Source organism: Piliocolobus tephrosceles, chromosome 16 (assembly GCF_002776525.5).
Source record: "Piliocolobus tephrosceles isolate RC106 chromosome 16, ASM277652v3, whole genome shotgun sequence".
Classification (NCBI taxonomy): domain Eukaryota; kingdom Metazoa; phylum Chordata; class Mammalia; order Primates; family Cercopithecidae; genus Piliocolobus; species Piliocolobus tephrosceles.
In genome coordinates this window covers 31,945,377-31,965,826 of record NC_045449.1, presented here as the reverse complement: position 1 = coordinate 31,965,826, position 20,450 = coordinate 31,945,377, and the positions used below count along the sequence as shown (strand labels likewise).

Here is a 20,450-nt window from a genome sequence, read left to right as displayed (position 1 = left end):
GAATCCATCCTCTTTTTTTTCATAGGCTTTCTGTATTCTGCCACACCAGGAGCAGATGTTTGCTTTGTGCGACAACATAACACTTCTGACAATAACAACCAGTGTTTGCTGGGAGCCAATGGGAATATTTTGTTGCACCTTAACCCTCAGAAACCAGGGGCTATTGATAATCAGCCGTTAGTAACTCAAGAACCAGTAAAGGTAAGTAATTTTACATCTAAACTTAAAATTATTCTCTTGCAAGCTATTAATAAATTTCATTTCAGAGGTTTTAGCACATAGCAAAACATTGGGGGTTCATTTAATTACTCTATTATAGATGGAAATCTCTTTGTATAGTACATTTCTGTGAGAATATTTATGATTTAGAACTTATATAGAAATAGTTTAGTGACCCTTGGTAGTATTGTTATTCTTACTTAGGACAGCTATTCTGAAAATGTTGTTTCACATACACTATGAATTTTTTTTTTCCAAACTAGTATTTTTTATTGTTTGAAAGAAATCTGTGAAGTTATTTCAAGTACTTTGGTGATTTTTCCATGTGATATGCTTTGAGTTTCATTTCTTCCATAGTTTATTTTGAAAGTCAAAAATAAAAATCTCTCATTAAAAATTCAGTTTTTTGGCTGGGTGCGGTGGCTCATGCCTGTAATCCTAGCACTTTGGGAGGCCAATGCGGGCAGATCACCTGAGGTTAGGAGTTCGAGACCAGCCTGGCCAACATGGTGATACCCTGTCTCTACTAAAAATACAAAAATTAGCCAGGTATGGTGACATGTGCCTGTAATCCCAGCTACTCGGGAGGCTGAGGCAAAATAATCGATGGAGCCCCAGAGGTGGAGGCTGCAGCGAGCCAAGATCATGCCACTGCACTCCAACCTGGGCGACAGAACAAGACTCCATCTCCAAAAAAAAAAAAAAAAATTAAGTTTGTCCAGCAACATGAAACTGGGTGGTGATATATGAGTTTGTTTTCCTATATCTAGGTATTGCTGAGACCCAAAAACCTTTGTAATATTGAAAGTCAACATTGTCATTCTATTCTTTCTCAGGCTACATCATTAACACTAGAAGGAGGACGATTAAAACGAACTCCACAGCTGATTCATGGAAGAGATTATGAAATGGTCCCAGAACCTGTGTGGAGAGCACTTTATCATTGGTATGGAGCAAACCTGGCCCTACCTAGACCAGTAAGTATAGCTAATAGTGCCTTGTATAAGGAGCAGTCATAGATGGGGGTCTTCTGTTACTTTTTCTACATGACTCTCACTAATCACAAACTAGCTCTCACCTTCTGGTAGAAGAGTGTTCTGAACCTGTTTGGACTAACTGAACAATGTTAGGTTCCTTCACATTCATTAATTCATTCATTCATTCATAAATAAAGGCAAGGAAATAGGAGGCTGTTGAATGTGTTATCCACATAAAAGTAGATATCACCTAGGATATGCGAAACTTAGGCTGGAGGGAAAGACAGGCCAAGAGCCAGTGCCAAAAAGTTCAGTGAACGTAGGGAGTGGTGCAGCGGTTACTTCTGAAACTACTATTCCCAACTGTCACACGGGTATCTGATTAGGGACTGGATTCTTCTTGTAGCTTTTGGTGGATTTTTGTGGTTTATGTTTTTGAAAGAGGGGCATATAAAAGATCACAACATATGATAACAGAATATTATATTAAAATATTAGTATATAGCACCATTTGTTGTGCTTACACAGTAAACAGTACTTGGTACTCTGTACACTCACTTTTTACATTGTTGATGCAGTAAATTATAACAAGATGTTTTGGTGGGGATTTTTTGGTGTATTAAGAAACACTCTTCTGCCTGTAATCCCAGCACTTTGGGAGACTGAGGCGGGCGGATCACAAGGTCAGGAATTCGAGACCAGCCTGGCCAACATAGTGAAACCCCGTCTCTAATAAAAATACAAAAATTAGCTGGTGTGGTGGCACGTGCCTGCACTCCCAGCTACTTGTTAGGCTGAGGCAGGAGAATTGTTTGAACCCAGGAGGCAGAGGTTATAGTGAGCCAAGACTGCACCATTGCACTCCTGCCTGGTTGACAGAGTGGGACTCCATCTCAGAAAAAAAAAAAAGAAACGCTCTTCCCTTTATAATGTCCAAGTTAAAACTTCCTTATGCCAGGAAGGTTTTGTATAGATGAGATATGGTACCTTAACTTCTAAAAAGAGTAAAACTCTGTTATAAAACAGACTAATGTAATTTTGATGTTGATTTTGAGTTCTTAATAATCATGTTTATGAAAAATAACTTGAAGCTGCAGGGTTGGAACAATCATCCCACCTCACCCTCCCCAGTAGCTAAGACTACAGGCACACATCACCATAACAGCTAATTTTAAAATTTTTTAAGAGACAGAATCTTGCTCTATTGCCCAGGCTGGTCTCAAACTCCTGGTCTCAAGCAGTCCTTCTGCCTTGGCTTCCAAAGTACTGGTATTACAGGCATGAACCACTGCACCTGGCCTGTAGTGTTGTTTTTATTTGATTCTTTATTGCTTCCTCTTGATACTAAAAAAAAAAGTTCTGTTGCAGAAGATATTGGTTACGAGAGTAAAGGAAAATAAAACCTGGTCACCTGAGACTTAAAAGACTTCATAAGAGTTTCTGTTTTAAAGAGTTTCAGTGTTAACCCTGCTATCCTTTTAGAATATGAAATTGATAATGTACTACTCTTACAACACTATTTTGATAATTAAATGTTTTCCTGTGTCTGTGGGCTTGTAAGCAGGTTAAAACTACTTAAAAATCCTGTTCCAACCATGTGAAATCTGAGTTTTTTACATCCAAATGTTTTGTTTAAATCATAGACAAAATATATATGAACAGACTGGTTACACAAGTAGAACATAGTAAATTTTTATGTGGGAACAGTTGTGTCCTCACTACTAATACAAAAAATAAAATTTTAAGGAATTTATAATACTCTTCATATTAACAAAATGTGGATGTTTTTAAATGATGTCCAGTGATAAGGTTTTCTGAGAGTAGTATACTTATACATTACTGGCAATAGTGTAAATTGCTAAACTTTAGATGGCAGCATGACTATATAGCTAATGAATACCTCCATAGTTTTTGACTTGTAACTCAAGTTTTATTAATTTGTCCTTAAAATGTCAGTCATTTATATACATGAAACAGGTTAAAATGAAAAGACTTAAAGTGTGAGGATAGTAGAATTATAGATAATACTTAAAGGGTTTTTTTTTTCCTCAGTGTTGTTACTTGCTTTTAAATAAAAGGGGAGAAGATATCTACAAGGAGTTATAATCTTAGGAAATGGGTTTCAGAGCAGGAATTTAACAGTATTCAGGTCCATATAACTTAAATGTGTGAGTTTTGGTAATTACTGAAATGTAGCTAGTGAACTTGTTGGACATTTGGTTTAGAAATAAATCTCATAAGTTAGATTAAAATGGCAAGTTTTGTTTCTTTTTTTAGTGGTCTCTTTTTATCTTTTAAAACAATAGGTGATCAAGAACAGCAAGACAGACATCCCAGAGCTGGAATTATTTCCCCGCTATCTTCTCTTCCTGAGACAGCAGCCTGCCACTCGGACACAGCAGTCGAACATCTGGGTGAATATGGGTATGATGAGCCTGAGAATGTTTCCTCAGCATTTCCCGAGAGGTAACTTAAGAATGCAGCAAGAATACCATGCATTTCCTGAAAAAAAAAAAGAAGAAAACTATGTTGCTCAAAGTCTGGTGCCACTGTATTGATACACATTCCCATCAACTTTCCTACAGATTCAGTAATTAATTTTTACGGGTCTTAGATCTACGGTCATGCGCAAGACTAGATGAGGGGTCGAAGCAAAAATCCCAACAGCAAACTGAGATAGAATGTTTCCTTTTCTACTTACAAAGAAAATAAGTAGAAATATATTTTACGTGCTTTATTTCTTTGAGATAAGCCGTTGTAAATTGTTACTAGACTAAGTAGTAGTCTACCAGTCATTGACTGGTCTTTTCAACTCCACTCAAATTTGTAAAAAGTAATTCCTTTTATACTATCATCTTTTTTGTTTTTTAAGGTTTTTGTTGTTGTTTGGTTTTTTGGCAAAACATGATACATTTCTCATGCTTTATCTAAAGAGGCTTTATATAAGAGACAGACAGTACAGAGCAAAAGGGATATTTTTGAAAATTAAAGTGATATATTTGCTTTGAAAAAACATCAAGCCTATCAAAATGACATATAAATTAGTTCCCTTTTTAATGTAGAACATGCAAAAAGTTCCCCTTTCATTTCTCTATAAGGTTAAACTTTATTGATGGGCAAGACTTTGCTCTGTGCTTTTGCTTTGCAAATATTTGAAATTATTCTTCAGCAGTAAAGAAATAATAAACTGGGCTCAGTGGCTCATGCCTGTAATCCCGTATTTTGGGAGGCCGAGGTAGGCAGATTACTTGAGGTCAGGAGTTCAAGACCAGCCTGGCCAACATGAACCCTGTCTCTACTAAAAATACAAAAATTAGCTGGGTGTGGTCATGCTGTAATTTCAGCTACTTGGGAGGCTGGGGCAAGAGAATCGCTTGAACCCAGGAGGTGGAGGTTACAGTGAGCCAAGATCACACCACTGCACTATAGCCTGGGTGATGGAGTGAGACTCTGTCTCAAATAATAATAATAAGAAGAAGAAGAAGGAGCAACCATTTACACAAATTATGAGAGTATGTTAACAATACCAGCATGTTATTATAATTAAAATAACTTAGTATGCAAGAACTACCTCTAAACCCCAACCAAAATAAGTACTGTGTTTCCTTTGAAATTGAACAGGGTTAGTTTTATATCTTCATTAAAGGTTATATTCATATAATATACGAAGATTCTTTTTTGTTTTTTTTTTTTTTGAGACGGAGTCTTGCTCTTTCGCCTAGGCTGGAGTGCAGTGGCACAATTTCAGCTCACTGCAAGCTCCGCCTCCCAGGTTCACACCATTCTCTTACCTCAGCCTCCCAAGTAGCTGGGACTACAGGCACCTGCCACCACGCCCGGCTAATTTTTTGTATTTTTAGTAGAGATGGGGTTTCACCCCATTAGCCAGGATGGTCTCAATCTCCTGACCTCATGATCCGCCCGCCTCAGCCTGTTTGGTAAGAATTCTTTCAAAAATGTTTGGTAATAATTATAGCAAAGCATTGGCCTCTGCCTACCAAACTTTGTCTTTGGGGAAAACAGCAAAATCAAAGAACAGTGAGGCCGGGCATGGTGGCCGATGTCTGTAATCCCAATAGATTGGGAGGTTGGGGAGGAGGATCATTTGAAGCCAGGAGTTTGAGACCAGCCTGGGCAACATAGTAAGATCCTGTCTCTACAAAAAATTTTTTTAATTAGCTGGGCATAATGGTGTGCCCTGTAGTCTTAGCTACTCAAGAGGCTGAGGTGGGAAGATCTCTTAAGCCCAAGAGTTCAAGGCTGTGGTGAGCTATGATTGTGCCACCATACTCCAGCCTGGGCAACAGAGCAAGAGTTTGTCTCAAAGTTCTTTTTTTTTTTTTTTCGGAGACGGAGTCTCGCTCTGTAGCCGAGGCTGGAGTGCAGTGGCTGGATCTCAGCTCACTGCAAGCTCTGCCTCCCGAGTTTACGCCATTCTCCTGCCTCAGCCTCCCGAGTAGCTGGGACTACAGGCGCCCGCCACCTCGCCCGGCTAGTTTTTTGTATTTTTTTTTTTTTTTTTTTTTTGAGACGGAGTCTCGCTCTATCGCCGGGGCTGGAGTGCAGTGACCGGATCTCAGCTCACTGCAAGCTCCGCCTCCCGGGTTCCCGCCATTCTCCTGCCTCAGCCTCCAGAGTAGCTGGGACTACAGGCGCCCGCCACCTCCCCCGGCTAGATTTTTGTATTTTTTAGTAGAGACGGGGTTTCACCGTATTAGCCAGGATGGTCTCGATCTCCTGACCTCGTAATCCGCCCGTCTCGGCCTCCCAAAGTGCTGGGATTACAGGCTTGAGCCACCGCGCCCGGCCTTGTATTTTTTAGTAGAGACAGGGTTTCACCGTGTTAGCCAGGATGGTCTCGATCTCCTGACCTCGTGATCCAACCGTCTCGGCCTCCCAAAGTGCTGGGATTACAGGCTTGAGCCACCATCCGGCACAAGAGCTTGTCTCTAAAAAAAATAAAGAAAAAAAGAAGGAAACCATATTTTAAAAAAGGAACAGTGAGATAGAACCTTTATGAAACATTCTTGATTTAATTTTCCATTAGAAGTATTAGCCTTGCTTCCATGGCACCCATTACAACTTTTTCAATTCTCTTTGAAAGATAACATGAGGCCAGGTGCAGTGGCTCATGCCTGTAATCCCAGCACTTTGGGAGGCCAAGGCTGGTGAATCACCAGAGGTCAGGAGTTTGCGACCAACCTGGTCAACATGGCGAAACCCCATCTTTACCAAAAATACAAAAATTAGCCGGGTGTGGTGGCAGGTGCCTGTAATCCCAGCTACTTGAGAGGGTGAGGCATGAGAACTTCTTGAACCCAGGAGGCAGAGGTTGCAGTGAGCCGAGATTGCACCACAGCACTCCAGCCTGGGCAACAGAGTGAGACTCTGTCTCAAACAAAAAAAATAAAAGAAAGATAACATGAGAGGCAAGATGTGTTGTTGTGCTTTTAGTAGGTATTCTTTGTAATTCTTGTGCTGATCCTAGATTTTTGCTGCTTCTATAAATTCCGCTAGATTTGTTGGTGCTATTCAAAAGCACAACATTATGTATAATAAGTGGCTGCCTGCTTAATGAGCTATGCTATAAAAACTTTCTAAAACTCAAATTTTTGTATTGTGGCTTAGGACAATAGAGATTGACTTGAACACTATACTTCTATATGCTCCTGAATCCTAGAACTGCGTATTTCAGATGCTCCAAATTTGTTTTTAATTTGAAATTTTATTTCTTGCTAATTAGTTGTGAAATCAATCATTAGTCATTTTAAAATTTATAAAAATATGCTTTCTTGCTGTACTCTTATAACTAATCCTAAAATGTGTAATTGGAGAAATTTGCTCTTTTGTTTTCTTTTAGAGATTATCCTTTGCTTGTTAATTGTAAAAGATTTGCTTGCTATGTGTTTAAAAACTGATCACAGATTTCGTTCTGCCATAACATAATGTTCATCTTTCTCAAATACTCAATTTATTACAGTTGTTTACTAGGCTCTTTTATTCCTTTTGAAGTGACAAGTATTCAAACCTCGTTACAGTTACAATGACTTAAATGTAGCCTTTTCTACAGACAAGGCCATATAAGTCATTGTTTTTAGATGACTTTTTAGCCTACCTCAGGTGAGGGAATTCCTTTTCTGAGGTTCTAAAAATGTAGATGATGCCCACATTTTTCTCAGCTTTATTTAGTGGGGAAGACTCACTAAAAGCATGTTTCAGGAAGAAAAAATCTAACTCATGGTTGAATGGGTGGAAAATTATTTGGAATGTACATTATATTGATAAGTTTATATATATATATGTATATATTTTTTTTTTTTGAGACAGAGTCTCGCTCTGTCGCCCAGGCTGGAGTGCAGTGGCCGGATCTCAGCTCACTGCAAACTCCGCCTCCCGGGTTTACGCCATTCTCCTGCCTCAGCCTCCCGAGTAGCTGGGATTACAGGCGCCCGCCACCTTGCCCAGCTAGTTTTTTGTATTTTTTTTTAAGTAGAGACGGGGTTTCACCGTGTTCACCAGGATGGTCTTGATCTCCTGACCTTGTGATCCGCCCGTCTCGGCCTCCCAAAGTGCTGGGATTACAGGCTTGAGCCACCGTGCCCGGCCATAAGTTTATATTTTTAAGTTGGGTTGCTTGATAAAATACAGCCTTGGCAGAGATGACTGTTTTACGCCACAGCTTTTGTCTAGGTTTTTGGCTGAATAGTTAACCAGGGTTTGATGAGCTTTTTTTTTTTTTTTTTTTTTTTTTGCCACCTCTCTTTGATTTCCATAATCTCTTGTCATTTCATACCCCTCCTCTTTTGAAGTATGTAGTGAGACCTGATATATTCTTCCTTCACTCTTTATTCTTTTCCCCTGTATTACCACTCTTCTTATTTCTACCTTTAGCCCTTCAGGAATTCAAGGTCATGTCTGTCATCATCTTACTGGGTGGACAGGCTAATATGATTTTTTTTTTCCTTATAGGGCACTTACTTATTTGGCCACGGAAAACTTCTTGGCTGCATTTTGAAACTCTGTTTTGGCCAAGTGTGGTAGCTCAGACACTTGTAATATCAGTTTGTAATCCCAGCACTTTGGGAGGCCAAGGTGGGATGATTCCCTGAGCCCTGGAGTTCAAGACCAGACTGGGCAACATAGACCCTGTCTCTACTTAGGAAGCTAAGGTGCGAGGATCACTTGAATGAGGGAGGTTGAGGCTGCACAGAGCCATGATTGCCGCACTGCACTACAGCCTGAGCAACAGAATGAGACCTTATCTCAAATAATGATAATGATGATGATAATAATAATAATAATAATAAACTCTGTTTGGCTATGTAGAATCTATACCTATTTAGAATTTTAAGTCAAATTCTTTTTTTTTTAATTGATACATAATAGATATACATATGTTTTCTGGTGCAGGTGTACCACTGTGCCAGATAATTGAGCTACTTAATGACTGAGAGTGATGGGATTAGTGATTCAAAGAAAGTTTAGGAAAGTGGACCAGGTGAATCCAGTTATCTATCTGTGAGATTCAAATCCCATCCTATTTTCTCTCTTCCACTGACTTTTTTTTTTTTTAACTCTGTCTTAATTTTTTTTTCCACTGAGTTTTATTTCATTTTGCTATTGACTGTGACTCAGCTGAGTGCAGCCAGATATCAATGCCAATTGTTTTCTGGCATGTTCCTACTCTTCTTGGTATCCAAATATTGCCAGTTATTTAGACCTTGGGCCTTGGGCCTTTGCTCATCTTTTCGAAGTTGAGACTTTGGACTTTAAAACACCTGGAAGGCTGGGCTTGGTGGCTCATGTCTGTAATCCCAGCACTTTGAGAAGCCAAGGCAGGTGGATCACTTGAGCCCAGGAGTTAGAGACCAGCCAGGGCAACGTGGCCAAGACCCTGTCTCTACCCAAAAATATACAAAAATTAGCCAGATATGGTGGCATATGCCTGTAGTACCAGCTATTCAGGAGGCTGAGGTGGGAGGATTGCTTGAGCCCTGGAGGTGGAGGCTGCAGTGAGCCAAAATCACAGCACCGCACTCTAGCCTGGGCAGCATAACAAAACTCCATTTATTAAAAACAAACAAACAAAAAGAACTTGGGTCTTCTGTCTGCATTTTAAAGCTTTTTGGTACTCTTCATTTATAAAATTATTACACCTGTAGTTCTCATTTCTCGTCATTATTTCCTAAAATAGTATGGTCCCCATTGGTGAGAGGGGTTCTTCTTTTTCACATCTGCCTTTTTTCTTACTGTGATTACTGTAACCATAGGAAATGTACCTTCTCCAAATGCACCTTTAAAGCGGGTATTAGCCTATACAGGCTGTTTTAGTCGAATGCAGACCATCAAGGAAATTCACGAATATCTATCTCAAAGGCTGCGCATTAAAGAGGAAGATATGCGCCTGTGGCTATACAACAGTGAGGTAAGAGGCATCTCAGAGTCATGGAGAGCCTGATTGTTGGCATTTTTTAAATTTTAAAGAGTAAAAGAAATTTCCTAATCTTATTTATATTGTTCCAATTTTAGTACATATGTTGCCAAAGAGCACAAGGATGATTAAATGTTAAATCATGTTTCATGAGTATGAGGATTTTGCCTATAGTAATTATGCTAAAAGCCATGTCTAGGATACCAGTGAAAAGTTCATCTTTTAAGATACTATCTGTATACTTGTAATATTTGTCTCTAAGATCCATAATAGCAATTGATCACCATGGACAGTACCATCTTACAAAGATTATTGTTACATATAAAGATTACATGTTTTACATGTTACAAATATTGTATGTTATATTATAAACTAATGGTGTGGCTCACGCCTGTAATGCCAGCACTTTGGGAGGCCAAGATGGATGGATCAACAGAGGTCAGGAGTTTGAGACCAGCCTGGCCAACAAGGTGGTGAAACCCTGTCTCTACTAAAAATACAAAAATTAGCTGGACTTGATGGCGTGTGCCTGTAGTCTCAGCTACTCAGAAGGCTGAGGCAGGAGAATTGCTTGAACCCAGAGGTGGAGGTTGCAGTGAGCCTAGAGAACACCACTACACTCCAGCCTGGGCAACACAGCCAGAGTCCATCTCAAAAAAAAACAAAAGCAAAAACAAACAAACAAAAAAACTTATTCATGTAACCAACCACCACCTATTCCCCAAAAACCTATTGAAATTTTTAAAAAGAGAAAGATAATACTTATGAGGTATACATTGTCTTTCTCTCATATTGCCACTTAAATTATAAATATTTATGAACAACTATAGTAGGCCAGATATTTGTGATATAAGTTATGTAACTACAAATAATTTTTTTTAATTGTTATTCATTTTTATCTCTGTATTTGTTTCTAGTTTACTAACCAAATAACAAAAACATTTCCTCCTCCTTACACAGAACTACCTTACTCTTCTGGATGATGAGGATCATAGATTGGAATATTTGAAAATCCAGGATGAACAACACCTGGTAATTGAAGGTACAAGATGGAAGCATGCATCTATATTAAATTTTCAAGGGGAAGAATTTAAAGAGTTACTAATAACCCATTTTATAATTTTCCCCAAGACAACTATTATTTGATCATTATGTTTTTATGGTAAAGAAACCCTTTGGAAAAAAGAGAAAAAGAAAACCCTTTGAACTCTTATGTAATCCTACCATACGATCTAGATTGCTTTAAAGGAAAAATATCCTGTTTTTAGTCATTGACTGACAAAGGATGGGAATGGTAGATTTAAAAAAGTGAATTCAGAGGCCGGGCGCGGTGGCTCACGCCTGTAATCCCAGCACTTTGGGAGGCCGAGATGGGTGGATCATGAGGTCAGGAGATCGAGACCATCCTGGCTAACACGGTGAAACCCCGTCTCTACTAAAAATACAAAAAATTAGTTGGTCGTGGTGGCAGGCGCCTGTAATCCCAGCTACTCGGGCGACTGAGGCAGGAGAATGGCGTGAACCCGGGAGGCGGAGCTTGAAGTAAGCCGTGATGGCCCCACTGCACTCCAGCCTGGAGGACAGAGCCGAGACTCTGTCTCAATAAAAACAGTGAATTCAGTTTACAAATTTACAGTTCCTTAAAATTTTCAAGTTGCTGCTTTGAGTTTGAGTAAAGAGAACAACTTTCTTGCATAGTTAGTAGCACAGGCTTTCATTAGTCATCAACACTGGCTACTCACTGACAGAGCTACTTGTATATTCATAGATTTACACACTGGCATGCACATGTTATTAAAAACTTTTTAAGTGTATCTTTTCCCATCCAGTTTTGTGGCAACATTGTTAGTTGCCTTTGTATTAAAATGAATAGGCTGGGCGCAGTGGCTCACGCTTTTAATCCCAACACTTTGGGAGGCTGAAGCGGGTGGATCACTTGAGGTCAGGAGTTCAAGACCAGCCTGGCCAACATGGTGAAACCTGTCTCTACTAAAAATACAAAAATTAGCTGGGTGTGATGGCATGCGCCTGTAGTCCCAGCTACTCAGGAAGCTGAGGCATTGAGCATCAGTCAAGTCCAAGAGGCGGAGGTTGCAGTGATTCAAGATCATGTCACTGCACTCCAACCTAGGGGACAAAACCAGACTGTCTCAAAAAAAAACAAAAAACAAAAAACAAACGGGAAAAAATTACCCTGACAGTTGTTACAATTTAAGAAAGAACTGTGCCGGGCGCGGTGGCTCAAGCCTGTAATCCCAGCACTTTGGGAGGCCGAGACGGGCGGATCACGAGGTCAGGAGATCGAGACCATCCTGGCTAACATGGTGAAACCCCATCTCTACTAAAAATGCAAAAAAATTAGCCGGGCGTGGCAGCGAGCGCTTGTAGCCCCAGCTACTTGGGAGGCTGAGGCAGGAGAATGGCGTGAACCCGGGAGGCGGAGCTTGCAGTGAGCCGAGATCGCGCCACTGCACTCTGGCCTGGGCGACAGAGCGAGACTCCGCCTCAAAAAAAAGAAAGAAAGAATTGTAATATTTCTAATGTTTTAAGTATAAGAAATTCCATTGTTTCTGAAGTTTAATTACTTCTGTAGATGGTTGAGTATGATTTTACTTCAAGTTGGTAATTGAGGGAAAGGATTATTCCAACCAAGTGACTTTAAAGTCCTCAATATGAAGAATAAGAATGGTTTTAGAGCCAATTACAGGCATGCGCTGCATAAAGATGTTTCAGCCAACAAAAGACCTGTATACAGTGGTGGTCCTATAAGATTATAATACGATATTTTTACTTGCACCTTTTCTATGTTCTAACATGTTTAGATACACGAATACTTAACCATTATGTTACAGTTGCCTACAGTGTTCAATACAGTAACATGCTGTACAGGTTTGTAACCAAGGAGCAACAGCCTATACCATACATAGCCTAGGTTTGTGTAAGTACACTCCCTGATGTTCACACAAAGACATAATCACCTAGTGATGCACTTCTCAGAATGTAACTCCATCATTAAGCAACGCATGTACTAAAATTAACTAGATTTTAAAACTTCTGATTTAGGAATAAGATGTCTTAAAAAAAAAAAAAAAAAAAAACAGAAGCAATCGAGTGGGTGTGAATTAGATAGATAAGAAATTAACACATTCCTATCTGTCCTTCCAGTTCGCAACAAAGATATGAGTTGGCCTGAGGAGATGTCTTTTATAGCAAATAGTAGTAAAATAGATAGACACAAGGGTAAGTCTCCAGTATTATTTTTTAAAGATTATTTTAAATGTATTCTTTTTTTTCTTCTCTCAACTATTAAAGTGCTAATAACTTTTGGTTTTCTAGTTCAAAAGTGATTAGGCCCCTACTTCTTTTTCTTTTTTCCTGAAGCAGCATTTGATGTTGGCAAACCCACCATCAAATTATTTTCCAAATTTCTAACTCTGTAATTAAATAATTTACATGTTTTAAAAGACATACTAGATAGAAGAAGAATTGTTTGAATTCTTTTGAAAAATCATAGCAATTAAAAAGAATAATTGCTGCTTCTGGGTTACAAATGAGCATGGATCATCACTGTTGCCAGACACTCCATGAAAAGCCTTCTCTAGCATTTCAGAGACCTGCTAGAGAATTATTAGCACCATTTAACTGATTATGAGAGTTATAAAAAATCTTTTCATTGAATGTAAGTAACTGTTTGTACTATGGCATATTACTACAGCTAAGCTTTGGTTCTCATATTGTTTGTTCCAGTTCCCACAGAAAAGGGAGCCACAGGTCTAAGCAACCTGGGAAACACATGCTTCATGAATTCAAGCATCCAGTGTGTTAGTAACACACAGCCACTGACACAGTATTTTATCTCAGGGAGACATCTTTATGAACTCAACAGGTAATCTTTCTTGAGTCACCAGCCTCTTAACTTGTGACTTTGATAAAAACCCAATATCACCTAAATTTCCTCTTTTTTTACCCTGTGGGAGAAAGACTTTATCTTATTTGCCCTATTTAATATGAAATAGGCCAAGGAATACATCTCTTGTTTCAAAAAGAAAAGATATTTTGATGTGAGATGCTAGACATTTTTGTGCCCACATGATTGTGATTTATGAGAATCTTTGGCAACAAATTTTCCTCTCAAACTTCTAGGACAAATCCCATTGGTATGAAGGGGCATATGGCTAAATGCTATGGTGATTTAGTACAGGAACTTTGGAGTGGAACTCAGAAGAATGTTGCCCCATTAAAGCTTCGGGTAAGCAGGTCAAAATAATATAAAAGTATGTAATTCCTAAATAGTTGTTTAATCATTTTTCTCTACTTGTTTTTTGTGTTTAGCCTTTTAGCTTAATAAATGTTTTTGGATCCTTCACTTGGTATAAACAAGATGCCAAATTCTTTTGCTTATTTAAATATATGCAAAATACTACTGTATATGCAGTGGGTAGGAAAAAGACCAAAGGTGCACTGTAAATTTGGGATGTCATTCATTTTACTAATTTGTGAAACATCTTATATGAAGAGTAAACCTTTTTTGGTAATACTTCACTATTAGTGGTATTCTAACTGCAAGGTGGACCTCAGAGTCTTATTAATTACATCCAATCCAATACATTTTCAACATAACTAAGATAATTCTATCTTTAGAATATAAAGAAGTAGGCTGGGCGCAGGGGCTCACGCCTGTAGTCTCAGCATTTTGGGAGGCCAAGGCAGGTGGATCACTTGAGGTCAGGAGTTCAAGACCAGCCTGGGCAACATGGCAAAACCCTGTCTCTACTAAAAAAAAATTAGCCGGGCATGGTGGCGCATGCCTGTAATCCCAGTTACTTGGGAGGCTGAGGCACAAGAAATGTTTGAACCTAGGAGGAGGAGTTTGCAATGAGCCAAGATTGCACCACTGCACTCCAGTCTGGGCAACAGAGTAAGACTCTGTCTCCAAAAAGAAAAAAAAAAACGTGGCAGGATGAATGAATGAAACTAATGAATATAAGTTTTATATTATTATCAGATGTAGAAGATTTTAGTGAAGTTAGGATCATTCATTATTTTTATTTAAATACAAAGCAAAAGCTTTTTATATTACAAATTAATAACTATAATAGCTACACATTTAACTACTTACCTCTTGCCAGGCACTATTCTAATTAATTTATATGTATTAACTCATTTAATCCTCTTAAGTAATTCTATAATATAAGGCAGTTAATGAAAGTTAGAATGCAACAAGACCAGAAAATGTGATTGTTGAAGACAACATTACATTATATAAAATACACATATTATTTTATACATGTTATGTATTATTATATACACATTATGCTTGTGTTGTATATATATTAGGTACCTATAAAATATATGTATTTTATATGCTTATAAAAATGTGTACAACATTATAGAACAGGATTATCTTTCAATGCGAGCAAATGCTGTTTTCATATTTCTGTCTTAAATAACATCTATGTGCCTGAAGAACAGTTTGCTTACATGATACTGAACTAAGGACACAGTATTGGCCAAAATACTTCTTTTTTTTTTTTCTGTCATTTGACATTAAGATTCAAAAGATTTCATGATTATCCAAAATATATTTCTTGAAATGGAGGCAGACTAAGTACTATACTATTTATTTTCTTAAAATGGCTCTGATTGGATTAATAGGACATACTCATTCCAAATTTTATGGGTAGGAAATAATGACTGTGACTCCTCTTATATTTATAGTGGACCATAGCAAAATATGCTCCCAGGTTTAATGGGTTTCAGCAACAAGACTCCCAAGAACTTCTGGCTTTTCTCTTGGATGGTCTTCATGAAGATCTCAACCGAGTCCATGAAAAGCCATATGTGGAACTGAAGGACAGTGATGGCCGACCAGACTGGGAAGTAGCTGCAGAGGTTTGTCAGTTTTGAGTTTCTAATGTAAGCAATAGACAAAATGTTCTGGCCACAAATACATGTAGCACAATTTAAACGCAAACTAAACTATTCTGAGATCAGAATTTTACTGCAAAAATGAAGGAATTTCTATCTGTATGCTTAATGCTTATGCAGTAATGCCAAAACAAAAACACCTTTAATGAAAATAGAAAACTGTTGCTATTTCACTTTGTAAACTTTATGGTACTGGATGTAGGAATAATTATCCAGTGGAATTTAAAGAGTCCTCATAATTGCTAAAGTAATGCATATAGTGACCTATAGGCATACTTTATACTTGTTAATGGACAAATAACTTTAATATTTACCATTGTTACCATGATAAGAACAAATGAAAAATAGAATTTTCCATCTCAATTTAATATTTTATGTTAAATGAAGAGTAAGGATTATATTCTTTACATTTAAATCCAATATATTTAACCAGTTTCTTTGAATTTATATAGAAATGCCTCTCTTTTGAATTTTGAGAGAAAATTCTCATCTTTTTTATTGCTAGGCCTGGGACAACCATCTAAGAAGAAATAGATCAATTGTTGTGGATTTGTTCCATGGGCAGCTAAGATCTCAAGTCAAATGCAAGACATGTGGGCATATAAGCGTCCGATTTGACCCTTTCAATTTTTTGTCTTTGCCACTACCAATGGACAGTTATATGCACTTAGAAATAACAGGTAGGTCGCAAAGTTCTGAAAAATTACTTGACTCCATTAAATTTACTGATTTAAATAGCCTGAATTTGTAAGCATAGTTGTTTGTTTACAAATAAAGACTGGTAGGCAGCATATTATAATCGAGCAACCTAATTTTAGGCATGACTTGAGGTTTGGAAGATTTAGATTGTGGCATGTTTTTTTGGTTTCAAATATGCCAGCAACTCTCTTTAAAACCCTGCAAAGCCACTCAAGCTTTTATGTCAGATGAACACAAAAAAATACTGATTTCACTTAATATTATCCCGAAGTACCATCTGTTTTTGTGTTTACACATAAAATAAAAATTCTAGGCTGAAATATTTGCTTATATTTACAGGTCATATGTATCTGTACACAGCATGTAAGACTTTCAATAAAACCTGCATTTTACTGATAAAAGATCTTTTCTCTTTACTAGTGATTAAGTTAGATGGTACTACCCCTGTGCGGTATGGACTAAGGCTGAATATGGATGAAAAGTACACAGGTTTAAAAAAACAGCTGAGCGATCTCTGTGAACTTAATTCAGAGCAAATCCTTCTAGCAGAAGTACATGGTTCCAACATAAAGGTAATGTTAACTACTCTAAGAAACTTTTGATTCTATCCTTCAAAGATGACAGTTTTCTCAATTATTGTGATCGCTTATTATGTTATGTGACCAAGAGAGATACTAAAACATGACAAAAACTGAACAACAACAACAAAATGCCCAGTTTTCCAACCCAGAAACTTAAAAGAATTTTCTACCAGAATAAAGGAATAATACTGATGGTGGTATTTTTGAAGAAGGGAAATATGTAAGGCTGCCTATATGGAGTGATCTAGCTGTGTCACTATAGTGTGGGTTTCCTCCAAAGACTGCTGCTGTTACCAAAGACTGCTGCTATTACACTTGACAGCTCTTCTGTATTACCACTGTTACTAGAATTCTTCCTAGGTTAAAGTATTTTATGTATTTATGAATATGTGTTTTTAGTATTTATGAATATATATACTTGGTCTTTTAACACACTAGGAAATTAAAAGAGTAAAGACAAATTAACACTAATCATTGTCTTTCTACAAACCAGCTGGGGAAATAAATAATCTAATAAATATATTGCTTACTCTAAGTTCCTGCAACTGGTATTATTTATATTCATCTTTGGGATTTCTGAACACACGCACACCTCATTGTCATTTTCTTAATATGAAAATGTAAAAATGGGGTCTCTGAGAGTTGGAATTTAGATCCCTGAAACGAAGACAAAACTGAAGAAGTCAGTCATATACAACACACTTCTTCCTGTGGAAAGAGATAACTAGTTCGACAGTTGAGCTTAGTTTTCAGTTATTTTTATCAAGCATTCATCCTTTATGTAGTTGAAAGATTATTCAATCATCTTGTTGGTTTTACGGATGAAAGCACCTAAGACATTCTTTTGAAATACATTAGAGAGAGAACTTTTCCATTTTATCTGAAACATCTCCCCCTTCTCATCTTGCTGCTGCTTCTGTAGAACTTTCCTCAGGACAACCAAAAAGTACGACTCTCAGTGAGTGGATTTTTGTGTGCATTTGAAATTCCTGTTCCTGCATCTCCAATTTCAGCTTCTAGTCCAACACAGACAGGTAAGATAGAACTAGAACTCCTTCTCATGATTGCACCTTTAAATGTTTGTCTAAGAGTTGTCATCTTTTTTATATTTCTTCATGCTGAAGATACTATAGCAGAAGAATTTTGGAACCCAAGGGAAACCTTACTGATTATTCCATATTTTTTAGATAAGAAACCTAAAATTTAGGGAACCCAAGTGACTTCAGTTAGATAGGTAGTTATTAGCTAATATACCCTTGGAATTCAGATCTATTTGAACTCTTATCTAATACTAACATGGCAACAGCTAGTATGAGAGGAACATACTACCAGATAATATAAACAATAGATATAGCTAGAAAGAAATCCAATATTATATGTAATTTAATGTGGTCACTCACTGAGTCCTTTTAGCCACTGGTATGCTTTGTCTATTCTTTATATTACTTACAATTAGGCTAATTCCCCAAGTATAAAGGGCTTTATGAGGCTCCCCTCGTTGACGTGTAGTAGGTAGATAGTCCTGATGGTGAGTTGATGGATGATTTAATTTTAGTTTTAATTTAGAGCATCACTGTCCAATATAATTCTGCAGTGGTAGAAACTTCTGTAATCTTTGCCATCCAATACAGTATCCACCAGTCACGTGAACTGTTAAGCACTTGAGATGTGGCTACTGTGACTGAGAGTAATGCATTTTTAATTTTTATTTTACTTTATTTATTTATTTTGAGAAAAGGTCTCACTCTGTCACCCAGCCTGTAGTGCAGTGGCATCGTCTTGGCTCACTGCAGCCTCTGCCTTACGGGCTGAAGCAATCCTCCCACCTCAGCCTCCTGAGTAGCTGAGACTACAGATATGTGCCACCATGCCCAGTTATGGTGTATCTTTTGTAGAGATGGGTTTTCACCATGTTGCCCAGGCTGGTCACTAGCTCCTGGGCTCAAGGGATCTGCCTGCCTCAGCCTCCCAAAGTGCTAGGATTACAAATGTGAGCTGCCGCATCCAGCCTAATTTAAATTTTAAATGCAACATCTGGGTAGAGGTTACTGTATTGGACAGTGTCTTCAAAGGCGAAGAGAAAGAAAAGAAAACAAGTGGTAGAACTGTTTGTGTGCTACAACATGGTGCTGATACAGGTTTCTGCAAAAATTCTGCTTAATAGTTTCCAGCAGTTACTCTTTCCTTTTCATTTAGTTAAAAGGATGAGTTAGGGAAGTAAAATTGTAAATTAAAATTTTCCAATAATTCTAGAATTATTTATGCTATGATTTCTCCCTGCCCTGTATTAAGAGACTACACTGTCTCTGGTCCTCAGGATACTTGAGAAAAGAGCAAAGATAAAAGTACCACAAGCTTATGATGCTGTACTTATCTTTGAATTTGTAGATTTCTCCTCTTCGCCATCTACAAATGGAATGTTCACCTTAACTACCAATGGGGATCTACCCCGACCAATATTCATCCCCAATGGAATGCCAAACACTGTTGTGCCATGTGGAACTGAGAAGAACTTCACAAATGGAATGGTTAATGGTCACATGTCATCTCTTCCTGATAGCCCCTTTACAGGTTACATCATTGCAGTCCACCGAAAAATGGTTAGTTAAATGTTAGGCAACTCACTGCCGGTCTTGCTAGTGTCATTTGTGAAATAGCCATTTTCTGTCTTTGCAACATCACTGAATGCATTTTCTTCTCTTTTTTTCTTTAACTTTTAAAAATTTAATAATTTTACAAATTTTTTTTAAATTTTTTTATCCTGTCCTCAAAATCTGATGCTATGAATGCATTTTCAATGTATTATATATGCTAATATAAATGCTCAGAGCCAGGATTTAGTATTACTCATGATGGCTAATGTATGAAATGACATTCCTCATCCGTATATTAAGAGGCAACAGGATAGTCAGTGCATCTGAGTACTACTTTCTTTAAAAATGTGTATCTCCTGGCCAGGTGCAGTGGCTCACACCTGTAATCCCAACACTTTGGGAGGCTGAGGCGGAAGGATCACCTTAGCTCAGGAGTTCAAGGCTAGCCTGGGCAACATAGTGAAACCTCATCTCTACCAAAAAAAAAAAAAAAAAAAAAAAAACTAAGCCGCCATGATGGTGTATGCCTATAGTCTCAACTACTCTGGAGGCTGAGGCAGGAGGATCACTTGAGACTAGGATGTCAAAGCTACAGTGAGCCATGCTTGCTTGTACCACTGCATTCCAGCCTTGGCAAGACTCTGTCTCAAAAAAAGAAAAAAAAGAAAGAAAGAAAATGACTGGGCGCCATGGCTCACACCTGTAATCCCAGCACTTTGGGAGGCTGAGGCAGGTGGATCACCTGAGGTCAGGAGTTTGAGAACAACCTGGCCAACGTGGTGAAACCCCATCTCTACTAAAAATACAAAAATTAACTGAGCATGACGGCATGCACCTATAGTTCCAGCTACTCGAGAGGCTGAGGCAGGAGAATTGCTTGAATCCGGTCAGCAGAGGTTGCAGTGAGCCAAGATTGTGCCACAGCACTCCAGCCTGGGTGATAAAGCAAGACTTTGTCTCAAAAAATAAATAAAGCAAGACTTTGTCTCAAAAAAAAAAAAAAAAGTGTCTCCTAAGCCAG

General features: G+C 38.0%; 1 protein-coding gene across 4 annotated transcripts in view; it reads left to right on the top strand.

Annotated features, from left to right (window-relative positions):
• Window positions 1-20,450, top strand: part of USP32 (ubiquitin specific peptidase 32) — a 221,372-nt gene that overhangs the window by 173,944 nt on the left and 26,978 nt on the right. For 2 of the 4 annotated variants that reach the window (XM_023204687.2, XM_023204690.2), the window contains 13 exons: window positions 26-201; window positions 1,056-1,196; window positions 3,503-3,662; window positions 9,467-9,621; window positions 10,588-10,669; window positions 12,793-12,867; window positions 13,375-13,513; window positions 13,771-13,876; window positions 15,346-15,519; window positions 16,061-16,235; window positions 16,675-16,826; window positions 17,758-17,869; window positions 19,224-19,435. In XM_023204687.2, the coding sequence (XP_023060455.2) occupies window positions 26-201; window positions 1,056-1,196; window positions 3,503-3,662; window positions 9,467-9,621; window positions 10,588-10,669; window positions 12,793-12,867; window positions 13,375-13,513; window positions 13,771-13,876; window positions 15,346-15,519; window positions 16,061-16,235; window positions 16,675-16,826; window positions 17,758-17,869; window positions 19,224-19,435 (1,859 nt within the window). The remainder of the gene's footprint in view (window positions 1-25; window positions 202-1,055; window positions 1,197-3,502; window positions 3,663-9,466; window positions 9,622-10,587; window positions 10,670-12,792; window positions 12,868-13,374; window positions 13,514-13,770; window positions 13,877-15,345; window positions 15,520-16,060; window positions 16,236-16,674; window positions 16,827-17,757; window positions 17,870-19,223; window positions 19,436-20,450) is intronic. The other 2 variants (XM_023204688.3, XM_023204689.2) reach the window with 2 other exon arrangements.